The sequence below is a fragment of the Dermacentor albipictus genome, chromosome 8, assembly GCF_038994185.2.
Source record: "Dermacentor albipictus isolate Rhodes 1998 colony chromosome 8, USDA_Dalb.pri_finalv2, whole genome shotgun sequence".
In the NCBI taxonomy this organism is placed as follows: Eukaryota; Metazoa; Arthropoda; class Arachnida; order Ixodida; family Ixodidae; genus Dermacentor; species Dermacentor albipictus.
Window position 1 is genome coordinate 69057406 of NC_091828.1, and position 24328 is coordinate 69081733.

At 45.8% G+C, this 24328-nt stretch overlaps 1 protein-coding gene and 1 long non-coding RNA gene across 2 annotated transcripts in view; both read left to right on the forward strand.

Moving 5' to 3' along the window:
* Positions 1-11934, forward strand: part of LOC135914501 (uncharacterized) — a 45490-nt gene extending 33556 nt beyond the window's left edge. The window contains exons 7-9 of the mRNA XM_070522860.1: positions 6192-6292; positions 10554-10657; positions 11707-11934. Of these exons, the coding sequence (XP_070378961.1) occupies positions 6192-6292; positions 10554-10657; positions 11707-11719 (218 nt within the window). The 3' untranslated portion in view covers positions 11720-11934. The remainder of the gene's footprint in view (positions 1-6191; positions 6293-10553; positions 10658-11706) is intronic.
* Positions 11935-17844: 5910 nt separating this feature from the next.
* LOC135914500 (uncharacterized) lies at positions 17845-23345 on the forward strand. Its single transcript, XR_010568322.1, has 2 exons — positions 17845-18076; positions 23107-23345. It is a non-coding gene; the product is annotated as an uncharacterized lncRNA (long non-coding RNA).
* The last annotated feature ends 983 nt before the right edge of the window (positions 23346-24328 follow it).

Below are 24328 nucleotides of genomic sequence, written 5' to 3' on the forward strand. Positions count from 1 at the left end.
GAAAGGCCGTTGAGTGGTTCAGGCGTTTCTCGCAAAATTTTGTGGCGCTGCGGATCTTTATTTTCGTTTTGATGTCACAAAAAGTTAAACAACATTAAAACCTCTTAAAAGCACTGTAATTTCTTTTATGTTTGTTTACATAATAAAATAATTTGTTTATACATCGCCATACATATATGTTTAGTTTTTAAGTTGTTGAGCAGCGAAACTGCGGCAACGTTTGCGCCGCTCGATGCGGCTGCCGTTTTGGTGTGTGTTCGCACATGTCAAGCGTCAAAAATACTTTATTGAATAATTAATAACACTCATACAAAGTATTTTTAGAGCATTTTGGTTTGATTTGTTCTTTCTAACTGTGAGTACGAACACACTGTGAACGAGAGGGCATGTTCGCGCTATTTCCGTTTCCGTTGCTCAAAGGCCATCGAGATTTCGATAGAGTTGTAAGGTGCTCCGTTGACTCGATAGACTTTTGACTCGGCGGCCTTCGAAACCGCCCGTGTAGCAGCTCGAACTTGACCTTTGAGTCAAATGACTATCGGTTGGAAGGCCTTCCAAACGCCCGTGTGACACGGGTATAACAAACAGGGCTGAACTGTGGCGATTTCTAGACAGTCAATTAAGAGGGTCCTTGCCGATCGTTCCAACAAGCGGGATGAATATATTGGAACACTCTGCCACGTCAACATCCGGAAATCATTGGATTGTCGTCGCGACAGACGACCTTACTAGCTTCGCTGAAACGAAAGCTCTGCCGAAAGGTAGTGCAGCCGATGTGGCGAAATCGTTCGTCGAGAACATACCGTTGTGACATAGTGCCCCAGAAGTCCTCATAACCGACAAACTAACATCCATTACAGCAAAGCTTACCAAAGCCATTACCCAGCTGGACAAGCCACAAGGAGACAACTGCCTGCCACCCGAAGATGAAATTTTACAGAGAGGTTGAACTACACCGTCACCGACGTGTGAGCAACATGCGTCGACGCCTAGCTCAAGACGGAGGATGCCATCCTTCCGTACAGAAACTTCGCTTGTAAAATTGCCGTGCAAGAAACAGCGCACATCAAGCGGTTCAAGCTCTTATACGCAATGAACGCGACGACGATTCTAGACGCCATGCTGCCACGCATCACCGACGAAGAAAATCTTGACATCGCCGCCTTTCTACAGCACGCCGAAGAAGCGCAACTCGCGCATCTGCGCATGAAAGCCAGGAAAATACGGGCAGCCGACACCACAATTCCCGACAACGCTACGTGGAATACCAGTCCCAAGAATGCGTTTCGGTAGGACCAAAATACACCAACGATTACCTAGTGATGGACGCTATTAATGATCCTACAGGATCATCCGGCGTACTGGCGCACTGGCCTATGAGGTGGTGGCAGGCGACAGTACGCAATACAGATGCACTGCTCGCGGCCTGAAATAGTCGATGATTGGATCTTCATCCATTCTAACACTGCTAACAAAGTCTAGGACATTGTTTCTTTTATTGTCTATAGTATTTCTCTTATAGGTATCATTTAGTTTTTGTTGCCATGTTGGTAGTATCACGATGATGCTGTTTAAGAGGGTGGTGTTGACCCGTTTACAAATTTCTCCTTGTTATGGGCACATCATCTGACCCGTTAACGACTTTATGTTATCGCTCGGAGTAAGAATCGCCTGCATCAATCCGAACTCACTCGAATACTATCGTCGAATCTATCTGTTGTGTAGGTTCTCGCCGAATCTTGTGTAATCGGATTGTAAGCTCGACGCGAACACTGTTATACTTTCCGTAAGGTATTTAAGACTAGCGATTGCACTGGACCGTTCGATAAGTCATGTATAAATGTCGACGCGCTTCATCAGCGGATCTACGTTTTCGACGATCACAACCAGTGCTCGCCAATATTGTTTTGCTTTCAGTCTCACTCGCTTTTCAGAGCACAACTACGCCTAAGAAAAATGTATGACGTACTGTTTCGGTACTGTGTTTGTCACCGTCACCACAGGGTGGCAAAATAGTAATTATTAGAACTTAGGTTTCCAGGAATATAGGTCGGCCCCCATATACTGAAATTTTCAAGAGATAAGAAAATATAATTAGAATATAGGTGGACCCATATATGTTTAGAAAACAAAAAAAAATGTTAAACGTGGCGCACTTTTTTTAACATTAACCTCTGTTAGTTGAAATCACAAGTGAACGCCACAAGCTACGTCCTCGCCAGAAACTGCAAGGCGGGTACCCTTCTGGGAAGTTTCGCAGGCGTGATAAGCACCGTAACGACGTCGTCCTCAGTGCTGCCAAGTGCGTAGGATATGCAGCATTTCCTAAAGCCAGCGTAAATATTCTCGAAGCTGATTTTACTGCAGGCGCAACGGAGAAAATCTGCGGCTCCGTGACTTGGTTATATTTATTAACGGTGATAGGTCGAGTTTCTGTTGTCACGAATGCAGGCCGGTAGCTCATTGTAGGCAATTTCTCACAGAAGAAAGCCTGGCTATATTTGTAAAATGTGGTGGTAACAATATATCGACTGCACGGCAGGTTGGTTGACAGAAAGGAAATTGCAGTAAGGTATAAAACAAGGCATGAAAGACGTCGCGTTTACAAGAGAAGTCGCAGTTTCCCCAGAAAGATGAAGCATTGTTCGGGAGAACAGATTAGTAGGTAGCTACAAAAAATAACAAGGGTAGTTTTGTCGGCCGTATAAACTCGTAAACTTTTGTTTATTAAAATATTAACAAGCAAGGCGTCGCGCGCACATAGGCAAGCATAAACACATCTCACTCGATGAGCGCTGACAGTGTCACAACGCTGGCGTGAGAAAGAGAGGCAGCGGCGAGCGGAATCGACTTTCGTGCTGCCTCTCACTTCAACGCGAACTACGTGGTTGAACACAGCGCACACAAAGCTATCAGCCCTCGGTACACCTGGAGTCTGTTCTCATCGGAGATCGCTCTCAAGATAGGGGCCGCGCGGCCACGATCAATCGCGCAATACGCAGCCGATACCGGAGAAGACACCCTCCAAGCTTCGGGCCTTGCGCGCGTGTGGAAGACGGCGCGCTTCCTCCCCACCTTTCGCCTTTGCGCGCGCGAGATGAAGGCAGCATCCTCTTCTAACCCTCCCCCACTTTCACACGCATTTACAGTTCATGGCGCGCGGCGACGGTGTTATCGCACTCGGATTTGATACGGAACATCATGCCGACGCCTACGGTCAAGGTGTGAAGGCAACTGGAATGTCCACATAATTCTTAATGCAATAAAAAATCCAGCATTTAGAGGGATAAGTAAGCGACTCTTGGCACTCTTTGCGAAAATGGATATGTGTTGTTTAGTGTCGCAAGGGCCAGGTGTGGCCAAAGAGCGCCATGACTGATAATGATGTGTTAAGCACTGATTGGTGAGTTACGATGATGAGGTGTAACATGGCTGTAAAGTGACCTATAATTAGTCGCTATCGTAGAAGCATAAAACGATATATAGGTATAAAATTATGACAGTGATACGTGGAGTGGTCTCTGGGTATAGGACGAGTGACAGGTCGTAATGGGGCTAAAATGCATGAATATGGAAATAGCACATATGCCTCCTGAAAGCCTTTGAGCCCAAACGCTGGGAGGCAGGTGCTTTCTTTCAATGCAGCTACCGCAGCAGAAACCTCTGTTAAGAGGCTGTGCTACGGATTTCCTGGGGCTATAGTATGAAAGCTGTGTACAGCTTTTAAAAATTGAAATAGTGATTGATGTTTAAAGAGAGGTTCCATACCTATAATCATTTTGGGATGAAGTGGAATTTGTTGTCGGTGAGGTAATGGAAAATGCTTTTTCCTATTTGCATCTAATTCTCTGCATTGCATCAGGATGTGAAGCACGGTAAGTGGCTCACCACACTTATCAAACATGGGTGGATCACCACCTTACAAGAGGTATGCGTGTGTACTGTATGTGTGTCCTATTCTAAGTCTGCAATGTATTACTTCCGTGTGGCCGTTCTTTGATACCGGCGGCCAGTTGCCAAGATATGGCTTGATAACATGCAGTTTATTTTCTGTTTCTTTATCCCATAACCGCTGCCAGAAAGCCCTGAGCGTTTTCCTTATGGAGGGCTTAAGGTCAATTACAGGGACAGTCGTGGAAATGTCTGCAGCGTTCGCGTGCACGGATGTGGCTAGCTGGTCAGCCAACACGTTTCCTTCAATGTCGCGGTGCCCCGGCACCCAGCATACTACGATATGCTGCCTGGACGCATAGGCGGTGCATAATGCTGAATAGAGAGATACAATTATAGGATTTTGATATTTCTTCACAGTTTTCAATGCGTTTACGACGCTCAAAGAGTCTGTGTATATAACTGCCTTTGGGATATTCAATTCTTTAATGTGTTTAACGGCAGCCAATATGGCGTAGGCCTCTGCTGTAAAGATACTTGTGCTCGTGTGCAGAACACCGGTATCCGAAAAGGATGGACCGACTGCTGCGTAAGATACGCCAGAATTACACTTTGATGCGTCTGTAAAGAATTCAGGACATGAGTATTTGTGTTGTAATTCCAGGAAGTACATTCGTATATGCGCGAGAGGAGCGCGTTTTGTAACAGCTATGAAGGATATATCACACTCTATTGGTTGCCACTGCCACGGTGGGGGCCGTATAGCAGGGGACATAGGATGGTATTCAAGCAGGGGAAAACTTGTTTCTTCAGCTATATCTCTGACACGCAGTGAGAAAGGCTTTGCCACTGTGGGCCGATTGCGAAAAAGTTGACAACTGGACAAATCATTTATAGTGTAATACGCGGGGTGCTGACTGTTTCCGTTTACTCTAAGAAAATACATGAAAGACGAGTATGTTCTCTGCAGTTGAAGTGACCATTCATCCGATTCAACGTACAGACTTTCCACTGGGCTTGTTCTAAAGGCACCTGTGGACAGGCGAATTCCTAAGTGGTGGACAGGGTCCAGCATCTTTAGAGCAGTTGGAGTAGCCGACTGGTAGACTATGGCTCCATAGTCTAGTCGTGTGCGTATGAGGCTTTTATACAAATTCATGAGACATTTTCTATCACTGCCCCAGGTTGTGCGTGAGAGCACCTTTAAGATATTCATTGTTTTCATACATTTGATTTTAAGATACTTTATGTGCGGCACAGAGGTTAATTTCGCGTCTAAAATTATGCCTAAAAATTTATGTTCCTGGTTTACAGGCAGACGCTCACCATTCAACAGAATTTCAGGATCAGCGTGCAGGCCCCTTTTTCTCGAGAAAACGACACATGTGCTTTTTTGCGGGTTCAGTCTGAACCCGTTCTCGTCAGCCCATTTGGAGACCTTGTTAAGGCCAAGTTGGAGCTGTCGCTCACAGATTGCAAGAGAACTTGATTGGAATCCTATCTGCACATCGTCAACATACGTTGAATAGAAGATGTTACGTGGTATGTGTAGACGAAGAGAATTCATTTTTACTATAAAGAGCGTGCAGCTGAGCACACCGCCCTGCGGCACTCCTGTTTCCTGTATAAATTTCCGTGACAAGACATTGCGCACTCGAACACGGAATGTGCGATTAGACAGATAGCTTTCAATAACACTAAACATATTGCCATGTATACCTAACTGTGAGAGGTCTCTCAATATCCCAAACCGCCACGCAGTATCATAAGCTTTCTCCATATCTAAGAATACTGATAAAAAAAAACTGCTTATGAACAAAAGCTTCACGAATACGTGACTCGATACGTATGAGATGGTCACTTGTGGATCGACCCTCGCGAAACCCGCACTGGTATGGGTCGAGGAATTTATTTGATTCGAGGAAATGTAGAAGGCGACAGTTAATCATTTTTTCGAATACTTTGGAGAGGCAACTTGTTAGCGCTATAGGTCGGTAACTTGATACAGAGGAAGGATCCTTCCCGTGTTTCAGAATTGGAATTACAATAGCCTCCTTCCAAGCGGAGGGGATCTCGCCGGAAGACCATATAACGTTGTATAGGTAGAGGAGGGTTTTCTGTGTTTCAGGTGGTAGTTGTTTTAGCATCTCATATATTACGCGGTCTGAACCTGGGGCGGATGTATTACAACAGTTTAGTGCTGCCTGCAGTTCTGCTATACAGAATGGATCGTTGTACGCCGCACTTTTAGCAGACTTTCTTTCTAATTTTTGCTGTTCTATTTGTGTTTTGTACTTTAGGAAGGTTTCGGAGTAATGTGAAGAGCTCGATATGTATTCAAAATGTGCACCGAGAGAGTTGGCTTGGTCTTCAAGGCTTTCTCCATGGCTATTTACTAGAGGTAAGGAATGCGTTTGCTGCCCATTAACTTTCTTCACTCTATTCCAGACTTTTCTCTCATCTGTATACGAGTTGATGCTTGATAGAAATTTTGCCCAGCTCTCTCGTCTTGCTTGCCGGCGCGTTCTCCTTGCCTGGGATTTGACATGCTTAAAGTTTTCTAAGTTTTCTGCTGTTGGCGAATCGCGAAGCAGCGCCCACGCTTTGTTCTGCTTCCTCCGTGCTTGCCTACATGCATCCTTCCACCAAGGAACACGCCGCTTGGAACCCATGCCGCTCGCTTGAGTAATACATTTACAGGCGGCATCCCGTATAAAAGCTGTAAAATATGCAACAGCATCATCTATAGTTATACCAGACATCTCAGTCCAAGTCATGGGTGTAAGAGATCTGTACCGTTTCCAATCAGCTTTGTCAATCTTCAACCGAGGGACCTGCGGGGGAAGTTGATCTTGTTTCGGCGTAGTTAGGATTATTGGGAAGTGGTCACTTCCATATGGGTTATTAAGCACATTCCATTTAAAATATAGTAAAAGCGTCGGCGATAAAATGCTAAGATCTATGGCAGAGTATGACTTGTTGGCTAGGTTAAAATATGTGGGCTCCTTCGTGTTCAAGAGACATGTTCCGGAGGAAAAAAGCACCTGTTCAATGACGTGACCTCGCGCATCACAGCGCGAATCGCCCCACAAATTGCTGTGTGCATTAAAATCACCGAGAATCATATAGGGCTCCGGGAGCTCATCTATTAGTCGCGCCTGTGAAGCTGATAATGTGGTGGTATGTACAAAGAGCAGATGGTAATGAGTTTATTTAAAAGTACGGCTCGAACGGCCACGGCCTCAAGGGCCGTTTGGAGCCTCAAATGCTGACACGCTACACTTCTATCAGCAATGATAGCTACACCGCCAGATGATGCGACAGCATCCTCGCGGTCTTTCCGGAAAGTCATGTATTGTCGGAGGAAGTTAGTGTGTTTGGAAGATAGGTGGGTTTCTTGCACACACAGTACTTTAGGTTTAAACTTACAGAGAATTTCTTGGATGTCTTGTAGGTTTCTTAATAATCCTCTGATATTCCATTGTATGATGTCATCCATGTTGAAAAAAAAAGTTGTGCTGTGTGTCTCAAGAGAGAGGAGAATGACATTACTTTACAGGGCTTTTGTTAGGCCCTGTAATTGGTGTTTTGTCCTTTTTGGAGCGGTCAAGAGAACCTCGCCGCTCCTTCGGCGCTACTTGCGCCGTTTGGCTTGGACTGGTGTCCATAGCCTAACCGAGGCACGGGACACCCGCTCCAGAGAGCGATGTGTGCGTCGCGTAGACTTCGTCTCAAGCGACGGAGTCTTCGTCTCCACGGGGCCGGAGGTCGACAGGACCCCTGTGGCGTCTGCGGTGCCCTGGCTGCTGCCGAAGCTTGAAGAGGCCACTGGTGTAAACACTTTGAGAGATGGCAGGGCAGCGTTAGCTGCTCCCACCGTAGGGGCGGGTAGCGTTAGCCTCGGCACGCTAGGCGTGGTCCGGGCTGCCGCCAGAGGCCGTTGTGGTGCCGCCCCCCGTTGCACCACTTCAGCGAAAGATGTTTTCAGGGAAAATAACGCAGAGACCCTTTGTCTTGCTTCACGGAATGTTATGTTCCCCTTATATATTACTGTAATTATTTCTTTCTCTTTCTTCCAGGCTGGACAAGCTCTGGAGTACGCAGGGTGACTGCCGTCGCAGTTCGCACAATGTACCTCATTATTGCAGTCGTCAGCAGAGTGACCGGTTGCGCCGCACTTTGCGCACATAAGCTGTCCTCGGCAGCTCTGGGATGCGTGACCAAATCTCTGACATTTGAAGCAACGTCGTGGGTTAGGAATGTAGGGTCGAACATGCAGTTTTACATAGGCAGTTTCAAGAGTCTCGGGTAGAGTAGTTGAGCTGAAAGTTAGTATTAAATGCTTTGTTGGGATTTCGTTGTCATTCCGTCTGATTTTGATGCGCTGCACATGGATTACGCCTTGGTCCTTCCATCCATCCAGGAGTTCTTCTTCATTCAGTGTCATTAGATCTTCATCTGAAACTACACCTTTGACTGTGTTCATAGTTCGATGTACGCTGTCAGAAACAGGGATGTTGCCAAAGGCTACGAGGTGTGCAAGTCTGTTGTGTTGTTCCTTGTCCTTTAGTTCGAGGAGCAAATCCCCACTTGCCATCTTTGTTACTTTGTAACCGGCTCCAATGGTCTCTTTTAGGCACTTGGCGACAAGAAATTGTGAGATTACTCTAGCTTTAGTAGATAGCTGTTCACAGTGAAGTACGTGGTATTTCGGGAAAGTTTCTTTGTTTTGGGGAATGAAAAAATTGAAGGACGCATAAGCTTCGCCTTCAAGAGTGGAACGCGACAGCGTTCCCGTCGACCCGCCAAGGGGTGTAAGACAATAGGCTACAGGGCAGCCATCACTTACGAGGCGCCCCGCATCGGACGCGGTGAGCGTCGAGCCATATGGTCGAGCAACGCGGCGTTCGGCGCAGCAACGAAACGTGCGCCTGAGCAAGCGGAACGAACCAAAGAACTCGGTATCTCGGAGGGGGAAATGATGCACGCCAGCCAAACGTCGTGATCGGCACGGGCAGAGAGATAGACAGATAGTGATCTAAAGAAAGGAAGGACGCTTGATTCTGCAGAAGGAGCAAGGCGAAGCGTTATTAGGGGAGAGAGAGTCCGGGCAACGACCTCCCTCGCACCGGTCCTCAACAGCTCCAATGCGCGCGTGGTGCGCCATCTGTCGAGGCAGCGCCCTACATGGAGAGGAGGGGGTCTTCTGTGTTTGCCGCAAGATGGCTCTGCGTGTGCGGAAAGCGCAGAAGAAATGCAGCGGAAACGCACTTCGCTACTCGTGCAATTGCGACTTCTGTAAGTTACATGTTCATAATTACCTATATACACTGCAGTATAACTTTCGACGGCTCGTTTAGAAGGCAACACCGCATTCACTAGAGGCGCGTTTGTACCGCTTAGAAGCATCAGACTCGTGGCTGAGTGGTAGCGTCTCCGTCTCACACTCCGGAGACCCTGGTTCGATTCCCACCCAGCCCATCTTGGAAGTTGCTTTTTATTTATGAAGTGCCTGCCGTTATTTATCGCTCACGGTCAACGCCGCGGACGCTGACACCGACGCCGACACCCGACGCCGACGACATCGGCTTTTCTGCGACACGAGCTCCTTAACGCTATCGCGTTAATAGTGAGGTTGCGTCGGTGCGTACCCTTTTCGAGGCACGATCAGGTGAAAACGGGTTCGAGGATCCCATGGGAAAAAGTAAGTTGTTCGGCAACGGCGTCTGCCACCCACCACGGAGCCCAACAAGGGGACGTGGCAGAACATGTAAACAAGTCTGCACAGCGCCAGCAGTATGCCGTTACTATAACCCAATATGGTATACCCAAGGTAGGACAGCCACACCAGGTTAACCCTTGCCGCCAGGAAAAGTCGAAGTGAATGGAAAAGATGAGAAGACAGGAAAGATCAAAAGGGGAAGAGAAAGACGAAGATGCGGGTAGAGAGAGACAGGAAAAGGCGACTGCCGGTTTGCTCCAGGTGGGTCAGTCTGGAGGTGCCGTCTATGTGAAGCCGAGGCCGAAGAGGTGTGTTGCCTCCGCCGGGGGGCCTTAAAGGTCCAAACGCCCAGCATCGGCTCAACCCCCAGGATCCCCTTTTCCCCAGACACGGCTAAGCCGCGCACGGCTACACGCGGGAGGGTCCAACCCTCGTGTGCTCGGGTCCGTGGTGTCGCAACACACCAAACGCCCGCTGACGCAGACGCCCCTGCGGGGCTCTTTGCGAAAAGGATATGCAGATAACTAGAAGAAATATATTGTATGACATGTGACAACGGCCGTCGTATGACATCACCTCTGTAGATTCACACAGTGAAATCGGCGTGTATGAGACGACTAAATACTGGCAGAAGAACAAAAAAGGTCATGCGTGGGGTCACGTGGCAGGACAGGTTTATATGTGAAGGATGGAGCACAGTGGATGTACCCCGCACATCGATGTTGCTTTCTGTGCACATCCATAAATGGATCTACAGATTGACAGGAAACCACCTCGGCAGGCAGTACATTCAAATATCGATTGGTTCGAGGGAAATATTGAATATCTGAACCCTTAAATTTTACAGTGGTCCACTTTAATGTTTTAATCGCTAGTTTAATGAGCAATTTCGCAACTACATCGGTATATTAATCGGCGCTCGATGACGATGAATTTGCAGAGGAGGACGTCGATGTTACCACCACCTACAAACCACCGGAACACAAAGGACCAAAAGGCAGCTGCGCAGCAACTACAGCTCAGGACCTCGGAACAACTGCCGCGGTAACCACTAAAATATACGTCGCGGTTCAGCCACACTGATCTCAAGAGCTATGCTACATAACGTTAACGTGTATAGACATGGTAATATACTCTTTTGATTTGCAGTCTCAGCTGAACATTCCGATTTCTAAAACGTAATCAGCGTACGTGTCGTTTCAGTGTCGGCCGCGCAGTTTCTACCCGCGAAATTTGATTATACGCAACTGTGCGACTGTTCTCTAATAGCACTCCTGTGTTCACACTTCTATGGCACGTCTATGACGCTTGTATTGACGTATTCCCAAAGCAATAAAATTTACAGGCAGAGTGGTGGTCGCTGACGACGCGGAAGGGGCATCCGTACAAGTATGGCCAGAACTTCTGGATAGCCCATACGACTGCCAGATATTCCTTTTAAGTTGCCAAGTAGTTTTTTTCCAGCAGCAGACAACGTTCGGCTGGCATATGCAATAATCTGTTGAACACCACCTATCAGGGCGTATCAAGGCGTATCATAGAACACGCCAGAGGTAGGTGCTGTCAGCACAGTGTTTTTATTGTTGTTTGAATATACTGCAAATTTTGTTGGCCCACAAACCGGCAATACCCTCGCACCTTGCACCATTTCCCTCCCGTACTGTGACCCCCACCAACCTATCTGTTTTGGGGTCACAGCATTTCATTGCATTTCTGGCACAGGTGGTATATTTCGAGCTTGTAGGTAAAGTGTTTTCTATACGAAATTTCTCTGTGTATTTAAATGATTTATAAATGAACAATTTATATGACAGGGTGAAGTAATGAACATCAACATAACAGGAGGAGGAGAAGAATCTGTAATGAACAGGCCTTCCATTCTTTCAATTCGATGTAAATGCGCACATTGTTATGCCTTATGGCGTGGCGATTCCCCTTTTATTGCGTTTTTGCCAAAGATGCGCGCGTCCTAGACTTATTAATTATACCAAATTTGCATAGTAATGTTCTTGTAGAAAAACAGTTTATTTATATTTTATATATTATTTTATAGAGCAACATTTTGCACTCACTGCTGCATTGTTTCTCTTCAGGTGTGTCAAGTGAAGTACGAGGCGCGAGAAATCACCATGGGCCTCCATACTACGTGAATTAGGACTTTGGTACATTTTTTTGCAACGGCGTCAGCAACTTTTCAAGGACTCTTCATATCGCGACGACTGTTTTAGACTTTATTGAGAACGATTTCACTGAGGCTAAAAAAAAAACGCGATTCCAATGCTCAGCGAACACTTATTATTGTCCGATAAATGCAAGCATGCTTTGGCGTCGTGTGTACTATGTCATAGTCGCTTATTGCTGTTGCCGGCTGCGGCCTTGCAAATTATGAGCGTAAGTGAAGTGTGTCTTCATGTTTGTTACCAAGATCGCGCTGTCGTCTTTGACTGCATGCGTTATTACACCGGCATTGTACAACTCCGCCAAAATCGTGCTCACAGTAAAGATGGGGCGCAGAAACATGGCATACAGTACCATTATGTATAAAATTGAGATACGTCAGCGTAACAAGGTAGCCATCCTTGTCTTTTCGTCACTTCTTCCTCTTCCCTCTCAATCTTTCCTGTTCTTCTTCCTTACACTCGCCCTCTCTTAAGTCTCCCCCGTGCGGGGGTGATACGGAAAGACGTTGCTCATAGCTAAAGCTCATAGAGGTGCGCAAGCATCAATGAGACCAACCTTTTAGTGGAGAAAGTACGCAAATTCTGCGCTCGTCAACTGCATTTAAATCGGATTAGAATCTCGCTGTTTTACCAGTTCAAGAAAGCGGCTTAGCTTTAAAAAAGAAATCACGATGTAAACCGCTTGAGTTTAGAAAAAATAAATTAATCAGGTCGATAACTGTTGTATCTAGAGCAAACAAGAGCGCTCGTCTTGATTTCATGTAGCCCATGAGTTGCGATCGGGACACGAGTGGTGATTGCATTTGCTTTTCGTAGGCGAGCTTTATTCCACAGTATATTGATGTCAGCGTTATACAACGGGAAAGGAACGTGCATTTATTTACGCCCAAGGTTAACTAGGTGCTCAAATAAGAAGCGTCTGTTTCAAATCATAGTCCCGTTCTAACCTCCGCGACCATACTCCACGATCAGCTTGCAGAATAAGTGGCGCCATAGCTCGCAGCTAAGCACACGAGTAATTGATGAACACCCACCGGGCCCACGTAGGTGGAATTCTGGTTCACTTCCCGGGTCGCTGCCTTGTTTTGCTAACGAGCCGTATCCGTTATTCGTGAAATTAGACCGAGGCTGTCCAAGACCATTGGGTGTCCGCCGATGCCGAGCTTTCATGAAATTTTGTTGACGGGCCTGGGACGGACCCGGGCCAATATACCGCATGGCCTCAGCGAACACCTTCCTTCACTGGCGTAGAATCTTCCGCCAATGATACCGCTCACATGCTCGAAACTGTGCTCATAATGACGTGCAGCAGACAGAGCTAGAGGGCGTCGACTCTTACAAAAATTTTTATAGACAAATTTTCTATAGACATTTGTCTATGAAGTCTATAGACTGTCTATAGACATTAGACTAGTGTATCGACCTATGACCATACACTTTTGATAGACTATAAAAAGTCTGAGTCTATAGACTTATGGCTATACACTTTTTATAGACTAGTCTATGAAAAGTATGAGTCTGTAGACTGTCTACAGAATAATGAAAATTTATGGTTGTAGGCAATTGTCTGCAGAATGTCTATAGACAAGTGTATAGGATTATAGTTCTACTTTTGTAGACTGATCCCTATAAAATGCCTATAGACTACATATAGACTATTCCTATAGACAAGTCTATAGACACTCTATAGACCTATGGCCATATACTTATTATAGACTAGTCTATAAGATGTCTGAGTCTACAGATCGTCTATAGATTAATGAAAATTCACGTTTGTAGACAAAAGTCCCTCGAATATCCATAGACAAAAGTGTATAGGGCTACACAGTTCTACTATTGAAGACTGAAGTCTATAAAATGTCTATAAGCAAATGTGTACAGATTACCTAAACACATTTGTCTATAGACACTCTATAGACTTCAGTCTACAAAAACAGGGCTATATAATCATATACACTCCTTTCTATGGCATTCTGCAGACATTTGACAACAAACATGAATTTTCATTAATCTATACACACAGAGATTTTATAGACAAGTCTACAAAGAGTGTATAAGGCCATAAGTCAATAGCTATCTGCTATCTGCAAGATAGTTTACACTTTTGTTTACATGTGGTAGCAAAAGTTTTAACTGTATTTATGCATGTGCGCCTATTGCTTTTCATCTGCACTTATGCATTAACGTTAGTAGCTTAATAATGCTCCTGAACCAGCTGCACTCTTATACATGTTGCATAAACAGAAAGAATTGGAGTGCTGAAACATGCAGTGCAAAAAACAAAACATATACACCGGCAATGAATTAACTGTTTTATTGCACGATATAATAGATGAATTTCTTAAAATATATGTCGTATGCTATTATGGAAAGAGACTAAATATTTACACTACTTAACCTCGGCAAGCATGGTGGCCAGGCTAGCCTTGACCTTTGTGTCATTAAACACAAAGGTGATGCAGGTGTACGCTGCAAATAAGTAGATGCAGCAATATGAAGCAAAAGCTACAAGTGAGTATTCTCTGCCCCGCAAGTCCATTTCCTCATTACCAAAAAATTGTATGCCAACCCCTACGCAGTTTTTCATTTAGGCTTTCACCCCCTTTCAACTTCTAACCACCGGCGCACTGGCTGATCCAACGTTGTAGGTAAGTGCCACGAGATAAGGACAAGCTAGCAACTTAGCGCGCCCGAACGGCTACAACAGCGGCGGTATACTGTCGGCTGGCAGTCAACCGCTCTTAATAGCCGCTATATAATAAAGATCAACCTCTCTAACCAATCAGCCGCCCACAATCTGCGCATCTGATTCGCCTTTTTCCTGACAATGCCGTGATGACAGGCGAGTCGACTTCACCGTTCAACCCACCGTTTCCCCGTTACCATCATGAACACGTCCGCTGGTTTTTGTCTGGGTCGAGCTTCGACATCCCTTTTGACCATTCAACTCAACTGTTAGGCTCTGTAACTTTACGTGACCGTGCACCTGCCCTTTCTTTCTCCGAGCAGCATCATCATCAGCCTGGTTACGCCCACTGCAGGGCAAAGGCCTCTACCATACTTCTCCAGCTACCCCAGTCATGTTGTATTCATATAGGAGGTTGTGGCGAAGTACTGCACCAGGGTGGCCAATCCTGCCCTGGTGAGGGACTGCGTTACCGGTTCTGGTCACCAGGATCAGGCCGCACTCCAGGCCTGTTTATGCAATTTTATCAACACGCGGATTTTTTTAATCCGTTGGAAATTGGCGCGGCATCGGGATTCGAACCACGCGGATGCTCTACTTCTACGCCACAGCTGTAGATCCGGAGTGCTACTCCTTTACTACGACCTGAGGTATTTCAGCGCGCCGGACACCCGACGCATCCGCTCACGGCTAGCTTATTTTGTTGAGGTACTCGTTTCTCAAGCAACGCAGCGTACGCCGTCCAATTTTGCGACTCCGGCTGTGCCGTTGGTGCACCACCATATGAGAGCGTGGAAATCCCGGATCAGCACGGCTTGGTGTCCTAGCGCCGTCCATCCTGAACAGCATCGCCTAGCTTCACAGAGAGCGCAGGCAGCCGCTGGACTGAATGGCCAACATCAGACGCAGCGCACACAACAAGCGAGGCTATTCTCACAAAGGCAATGGCTCAAGATACCACACCTTGTCTCACTGAAATGGCTCAGTCGGTATAAGGGATGCCGACCACGCAGGCAGACAACCCGTATGTCACTTCATCCACCCACTTTCTTCTGCAGGTCACCAGAACTGGTTATACGACCACAGGCGCGTCATCAGTTGATGACGCGCCTGTGGAGGTCGCGTACACCTTCTGTTGTCACCACATTGCGGAATCGTTAGCCCTCGCTCACGCGACGAACAATCAGGCTGGCAACCAAACGGCAAGAGCGCCGGTCACCACGGTGCCAACACCAGGATGCGTGTGCCTTCTATAAATCCCCGCATGACATTCCGGCGCCGACATCACTGCACCCAGACCGTACCACCTCACCCGCCTGTACAAAACTAAACTTGCAACGTTCTTGAGTGTTGGGAAGTATAAAAATTTACATGATAATGGCTTGCAAGAACCACTGTATGATTAAAATTAAACTATGGGGCTTCACGTGCCAAAACCACCTTCTGATTATGGGACACGTCGTAGTGGAGGACTCCGGAAATTTCGACCACCTGGGGTTCTTTGACGTGCACCTAAATCTAAGTACACGGGTGTTTTTGCATTTCGCGCCCAACGAAATGCGGCCGCGGTGGCCGCGATTCCGTCCAGTGTTAGGAGATGGGTGACATCTTCAGCGAATACGGAGGCTTGCAGTCCTTTTACTTGCTTGGTCAAAACAAATGCTCGTCACTCTGCACGAACAAGGTAAAATGAAACACACAAATGAAACACACGTTGGTATTCCAGAAGGGCGGCTTCTGTCGTTTATCTCTTTCTTCTAGTCTCCACGAGATCAGTGCGAAAAGAGATGTGGACATAGATGATTCAGAAATTCAGAAAACAGAAATGCACAGCGGTGACGTTTGAAGAGACATCGCCTTGCAAATTTCCCAAACACAGTTTGTGGTGTCCAACTGTTTGTCGTGCATCATCGCACTTGGAACCTGCTCTGGCAAGGGCTTTGAGTCGTCTCGCATTGTCGCGTTCGCCGTGAACGACTACTTCCGCAGGGTCAATGCACGTTCACACCATCATCCTATTGACGTGTGCTCCACCATTGAATGATTCACTCGACAAATATTTTGGAGTTTTCACAATGAGCTACGTTTCATTTTCAGCGGTTCCGTGCTACCTCTTTAGCATGTAGTAAGGACGAATGCTCTCATTATTCCTACCCTCATGTGTTCGGCGTGTGTTTCGACGTGTATAACTGTCTCACTCTTTGCTTCTCGATGAGTGTTTGTCACTGTGAGGGCGGAGAGTCAGTAGCAAGCGCGAAGTCAGATCAAATTAGGCAGTCTACGCTTCATGGGATCTGCCATATTGAAACTTATTGAAGGTTAGGGCGGCTATTACAGTTAGCGGTTGTAAATGCCGCAGCAATGCGCGATTTACAAAGTACACGCGCAATGTTCCTGGCGTGTCACGTCTCGCTGTAACATATTATCTGCCAAACCACCACAAAAATACCTTATCTCGCCAATAATAGGACAGTTACGCACATAAGCATATCCCGCTGAGCGAAAAATATTGCCTGTGTCTGCCTCTTACCTTCAGCAGTGCTTCTTTTTCCTCACGCATAACCTTCAGTTCCACGCATCAGCTTGTATACTAACCCCATTAATGTGTATCTTCCAATTTATTTATTGAAGCTATTTATTTCAGTAAGCACGTCATTTAAAAGAATTTCGGTGCATGAAGATGATTGTTTCCGAACTTTCAAGCGAAAAGCCATTGACTTCCCGCTAAATTTTCACGTCAGTGGCGACACAGCCGTTTTTACAAAGAAAACGGAAGTGCAAGTTTGCTTCTTGGACCACTTTTTTCTTATTTTCTCAAAGTGGGTGTGAGAGTATGATCGTGTTGAAGTGGATGAGACATTTCTCGCCGTCTTCTTCAAGTGTACTGCACTATGTTACCTAGTAAAAAATGTTTAACGCCTATTTAGTAAACATTCGTTACGTACATGTATTCACGTTTGCGTTTTGATTTTATCTGAAGGCATTGACCAAATATTTGAACAAATAAAATCAAGGTGTACTCAAGTGGGGTCTGCCACGAAGATTTCTTTAACGCTTGTTCACTTTTGATTTAAAACTGTTTGATTTTCAAACACACCCGTAACGTATGTTCAAGAAGCCTCATTGATGAAACTATTATTATCTGAGGATGGCGTTGATATGCCTCTTGGGGGAAATTTGTAAGTGGTACTCGTCATTCTACTAAAATAAAGAAGTGATTTCTAGTTAAAAAGACAACACATTTATTATGTACGCTGAAAAGTTTGTTAGAACAATACAACTATTCAAGCCTATTCCAGCTGTATGCGGGTCGATGAAAGAATATTGCTCTATAACATAAGACCATTTGCGCAGCTTCCCTTTAAAGAAAGCACTGGAGTCATCTGTCTAGCACAAAGAAGTATGCTTCGTAGATGTCGCTTGGGTGAGATGCCTGTATTTGCTGTTGCCTTTTACAGCGAAATTAGAACGCAAATGGTATTTCGGTTTTTCATTCTGGTGCGGCTATTGGGAACGTGCGCGTAATGCTAATGGCAACCATGAGAAGTGCATTTATTATTTTTGCCACGGCACTTCTGACTAAAAATGTTACTGGCTGTGAGTATTTGCCACATCATTTTTGCGTGAAATAGTACACCATAACTACGCGTTTTTGGAGGATAGCCACAGGGGTCCTGACTATCTGTTCTCATCAAAGCGAAAGTCTCGAGTGGCTCGTTGCAATGGCTCATACCCAAAAGAAGCAGCGTCTGGTCCAGAGATACAAAAAGTATACTAGAGGCACAAAAACTACCACCATCTGCAATAGTTCCTACATTGACCCATTAACGCCAAGCGTACTTTTAAAAGTCAAGTGTCATTTTCATTGCTAGATACTTAAAGACAAAACTCGCAGTGTTCCTTGGTACGCCAATTTGCTAAGAATGTTTCATCGAAGATGCCCGCACAGTAGTTTTTTTGTCGGCTACATGATGTGTTTGACCTATCAATCGCCAAACTTGGAAAAGTGCTGAGCACAGCAGGTGCCGCTCTACATGCATCTTGCTCTATATGCTCTACACTTTTTTTCAAGCATAGCATACGCTTCTCGTAGCTAAAGTTTTTAGGTAACTTTTAGAAAAGAAGGATGTATACGATGAACACCTATGACAGTCCATATACATTACATATTTATACCGCCACAAGAAAATGAATGGTGGAGAACTTTGTTAAGTAGAATAGGCTTATATGCATGCTAGATGGGTGTGCTGGATCTCGAAGCAAACGCATTGTTTTTGACCTGTATTTCGTCAAAATATTTTTTTGCCGGCCAAAGCACTTTAGTGGCTGTAGCAGCAAAGAAATGTGTTTAGAATACATCAATATTGCTGTTATTTCTCCTGGTTCCTTTCTTGCTGCCGACAAAGATAACGATGCTCTTGTCTTTTCAGTCAAATAAAGTAGCGACCAGTGTTTCAGTCGATTTAAATAAATAGAACCCGTTTCTATATAACATGAAGAATACTTAAATATAAGAATGATTCATCCGTCCTTTACTACAAATTAGAAAACGAGTGGGAGGGAACTAAAAAGAGCAAAACCTATGTATATTACTATGCCAATCGAGAATAGTTATGCAATAAAAGTAGGGCAACCCAGATTGGTGAACCAGACGTAGATCCTTTCCTCTTGAAGTAACAGAAAATTCTAACAAAAAATGACACCTAGCAATCATGCAACAAGATTGCACTGCAAGAACCGACTGTCGTCACTGAACTTCTGAAGAAAGACGTGCCTTTTACGTGGGGTTCCCCACAGGCTGCCGCATTTTCACGCATTATCACGATTCTCACCAATCCACTGGTCTTGGCCCACCTTGACTAGTCCACACCTACAGAGGCCCGAACCGGTGCCACTGGTTATAGGATCGGCGCCGTCTTATCGCAACGCCAGCACGGACACGACCGCGTTATAGCATATGCTAGCCGACTCCTGACAGCTGCAGAGCGTAACTATTCGATTACCGTGCGCGAACGTCTTGCTGTCGCTTGGGCTGTTTCAAAGTTACGCCCATATTTATATGGCAAGCCCTTCTCAGTAATCACACACCATCATGCGATTGGTTGGCTTTCGTCGCTCAATGATCCTGCTGCCCGGCTTGGTCATTGGGCCTTCCGACTACAAGGATATCCCTACACAGTGACTTACAAGTTGGGACGCCAACACAATGACGCAGATTGCCTCTCTCGCTACGCTGTCGAAGGCATGACCTCTACATCTACTACTGACACCGACGCCTGTGTTCTCTGTTTTTTGACTGCTCCATGTCGCCGACGAGCAGCGCCGTGACCCGTCCTTGCGTATCTTCATTGACCCCTTGGAATCGTCACTTACCGACAGTTCCCTTCGCTCATTCACACTTCAAGATGGCGTATTCTACCACCACAACGTTCACCCCAATGACCCTGCATTACTCCTTTTGACCTCTAAACACCTTCGCTCGGCTGTTCACGACGAACTTCACGACCTCCCCACTGCCGGTCACCGGGGTGTGTAATGTACCTACGACTGAATCCGCCAACGCTTCTTTGGCTAGGGCTCGCTCGCTCCGTTCGAAGATACGTAGCTGCGCGTGAGAAATGCCAGCGACGCAAGGCACCATCGGCGCTCCCTGCTGGGTACCTTCAACCCCTCGACATTCCCGCGGAACCATTACTTCGGGTTCGTTTGGACCTACTTAGCCTCGTTACTCTTTCTACCTCTGTGAACTGGTGGATAGCTGTGGCCACGGATTATGCAACGCGCTGCGCCATCACCCGAGCGCTTCGTACAAGCTGCGCCACAGATGTCGCCGATTTTGTTCCACGCGACGTGATTTTATTACATGGAGCTCCGCGACAACTTCTCACAGACCGTGGCCGGATATTCTTATCAAAAGTTATCGCGGACAACCTGCAGTCCTGTGCCACGAGGCACAAGCTGTCCACGTCATACTGTCAGCAAACTAATGACCTCACGGAGCGTCTCAATCGCACTCTCACAGACATGCTCACGAAATGTGTCTCTTCAGACCACACTGACTCGGACTTCACTCTACCGTTTGTCACATTTGCTTATAATTCCTCACGCCACGACACATCCGGATATTCCCTATTTTCCCTTCTATTCGGCCGAGAACCAGCACTGCCCCTAAACACAAGCCTCCCTGTTCACGTGGCACCGACCAGTGAATATGCAGTTGATGTCATTGCTTGCTGTGCCCACGCAAGGGAAATTGCCCGTGACCGCCTTCTGAAGTCCCAACAGAATCAAAGGCATTTGTGCGACAGGCGACATCGAAACGTGCACTTCCCGCGTGGTTCTTTGGTGCTTCTATGGTCTCCACCGCTTCAGGTCGGCCTGTCAGAAAAACTGCTGTCTCGTTACACAGGCACATACTCCCCTCACCTACGAGATCGCCCCTGACGCAAAATCTCCTTCCTAGTCCAGTGATATCGTGCACGTCACACGACTGAAGCAGTATCACCCTCCCAGTGATGACATTTAGATGCTCCGGGACGTCGCTTCTGCCGCCGGAGGATTATGCTACACGCGTGTGGTATTTCATTGTTTGAACGAGGCGCATGGACTCTATCACTCACGAAAAGAGGACGAAGAATGAACTGGGTTCGCGCTGTGAATCTAACTGTTCAACGCTGCAACCGCTGTTGTAAATATACCCTGTAAATAGTTACTCGTCTTACTGACGCTTCCTTCGCGTAACAAAATCACAATGATAAAGGGAATGTATAATGCTTGTTGAGAGCATAGTAATGAGGGTATGCACAGACTTACGACGCGTTCACCTAAGTTACCATCATGACAAATATGCATTCTTTATTATATGCCTAGAATAAGCACATACCAAGTGACACCTAATAAATGCCACACTGGGAAAGGCAATATACAAGCTGTTTGAATGTGGTGGTGGTGGTTGTTGAGGGTTGTATCAACAAGGAAAAATTCTGAGAACAATGCATCGCTGTATTTCGTGCACTATTCGACTGAGAGGCCTGTCTATTTTACAGATACCTACGAGCAAACATTATCGGTATATGCTCTGTGTTGGGATTTGCCTGTTTTCTTATGCACCAAAAAGAAACGTATTCTCAATGGCGCTAATTTTCGAGCGAGCATTCTAAGCTTACAATCGTGGCCATCGACCCGGTGACATGTTAATATTTGCGCACAAATCTGACTAGCCCGAATACAAAGAGAAATGAATATAATAATGCCGTTCAATATGAGGCGCTGTGGTGTTGAGCGTTCACTGCCATTTTAGAGATATCTGTGAGCCGAGAATACATGTGCAGGTGTGTGGAAAATTCTGAGGCCAACTCTTTTTACTCTTAGCCTAAGCATGAAGGCGAAAATCAAGCTGCAATGGCTACCTGCACCCGTCCTACCAATGTAATGCATTAGGATAATCTCACGTAACAGCGATGTGCTGGATGAAACCATTGCTTTGATGACACTTTGGGTTCTACCCTTTTGCTCACGCCTGCACGTGGATTTGGTCGCGATTTATTTGGTTTAAATTATGTAGTTTTAAGTGCCAAAACCATTGTATGATTATGAGGCACGCCGTAGTGGAGGACTCCGGAAATTTCGACCACCTGGGGTACTTTAATGTGCCCTTAAATCTAAGTGCACGGGTTATTTCACCCCCATCGAAATGCGGCCGCCGTGGCCGGGAATCGATGCCGCGACCTCGTGCTCAGCAGCCTAACACCATAGCCACTGAGCAACCACAGTGGCTTCGCGATTTATTTTTGCCTATCAAAAGCTACATACACAGACTCAGAAAGTAGCGAAGTAGGTGTGCTCAGTTGCGCGGTACCCGCAGTATTTGCCAGTGTGTGTGTTTCTTTAATCTTCCTTTTGCATTGTTATATTTTCTGGAGAAGCCCCAGTCTTCAAAGCTAAATGTACACCTAAGCAGAGAAATAACGTTTGTTGACCTGAAAGGAGAATATTTCTGCTTGCTTTTTGATGAAGTAGCACTTCTGACACTACAAGAAAGTGGGAAACTTTTTAGCATGGTAATATCTCGTATCGAATAACGATACCAATGGTGTGAGCAATTTTTATATTTATTTATGATTTTGTTGCTTGGGGGGAGGGGGGCATCAACAGGCCTTGGCAGGGGGATCAATACACAATGAAACAAAAATACTGAGTACATAAAATCAGTGCAAGAATTACAAGACGACTTTATCAAAACTACGTCAAACGCGGGGCAGTGCAAAGTGTAATACATTAACAAGATATAATGGAATTCTCTATATTGAAATCTGAGTAATTTTGTCCTTTACACTTATCTAACATTTAAAAAAAAATACGCATTCTGCATGACACAGTCTTAGTAGAATTCATGCGACCCTTTTGTGTCTGCCCACGGACGAAAAATTCTCAATTCAGAAGTATAGGATTCCTTACACCTGCATTATTCACGCAAGTTTGCAAATATTCCAACGTGAAAGAGCGATGAATGTTTTCACCGTGTTAGAAAATGTTTTGTCTGTACGACGCAGAAAATGCCTTAGTATATATCTTTGTGCAAAATATTGTGACCGCAGTCCTTGCAGTGTGACGCATCACTGTTGCAGCACGCAAGACACCCGTGCCTGACCTACACGACCACTGTGCGCCATGCACATGCGCGACCACGAACTACGACTTCTGCCCCGTGAACTTCACGACACTCTGCTTCTGCATTTGGGGAAAGTATCGGCGAGGATACGATGGACCATGCATACCGGTGTCGGAATGTTATCGCTGAGTTTTAGGCAGCATTACGCATTATGCCTTTGGGAGAAAATAAAAATGTATCAAAAACCAACACAAATGGGCATTATTTGAATATATTTGGCGCTGAACGGCGCCTCGGACAAAGTTATTCGGCGCAGTGGGAGTGGAATCTCGGAGGTATGTATTGCTGTATGAGTTCACACAGTGGCGCCTAACGCATATTTAAATTATCTAGAAGCGGCGTAGCAGGCGCGTGGTGTAACCGAGCAAACCTGATATATTAAGCGTCTTGTTCGCGTGGCCTACAAATGAATCCAATCGTAATTAATCAGTCGGATGTCATTCCAAAACAAACGAGCTTCTGCTTGCTATACAATGAATTAATTTTTTTTTCAGAATAACATATTTTACTATCAATGCCTTTTGTTGATTTCTTTGTTGCTTATATGTTATCTGTATCCGTGGGAAATGGTAGTGGTACTAGCACCGCAAAAATAAACAAGTAACACAAAGCGTTATACCTTATCAACATTTTCATCATGCCCGATTGCCCGCCGCGGTGGCTTAGCCGCCATGGTGCTGCACTCCTGAGCAAGAGGTCACGGGATCAAATCCTCGCCGCGGTGACTGCATTATCATGCGGACGAAATGCAATAATGCGCAGGTCCCGATCTTTGGGGGCAGGTTAAAGAACCCCGGGTTGTTAGAATTAATACTACGGCGTGCGTCATAATCAAATCGTGGTTTCACCACGTATAAGCTCAGAATACGGAATTCAACGTGTAGTATTCGACTGCGATTTAAGGGGCAATCTGAAAAGAGAAACTATAGTGCATTCATTTAATAAACAAAAGAAGGGGCTAATGAGTGGCTCGGATCAACGCCTCCAGCGATATTTTCGTTAGCTCTCTAAATTAGAGAAAACAGTCTGTAATAATAGTTGTCATAATTTGTAATATGGCAACCTAATTATGGATACAGCGCCAGAGAAAAAAAAGGGCGACAGAAAGGAAAACAATAATCAATGTCTAGCGACCAAAGTTCGATTCAGGAAGCGTGTAATAATAAACACGGAGAGAA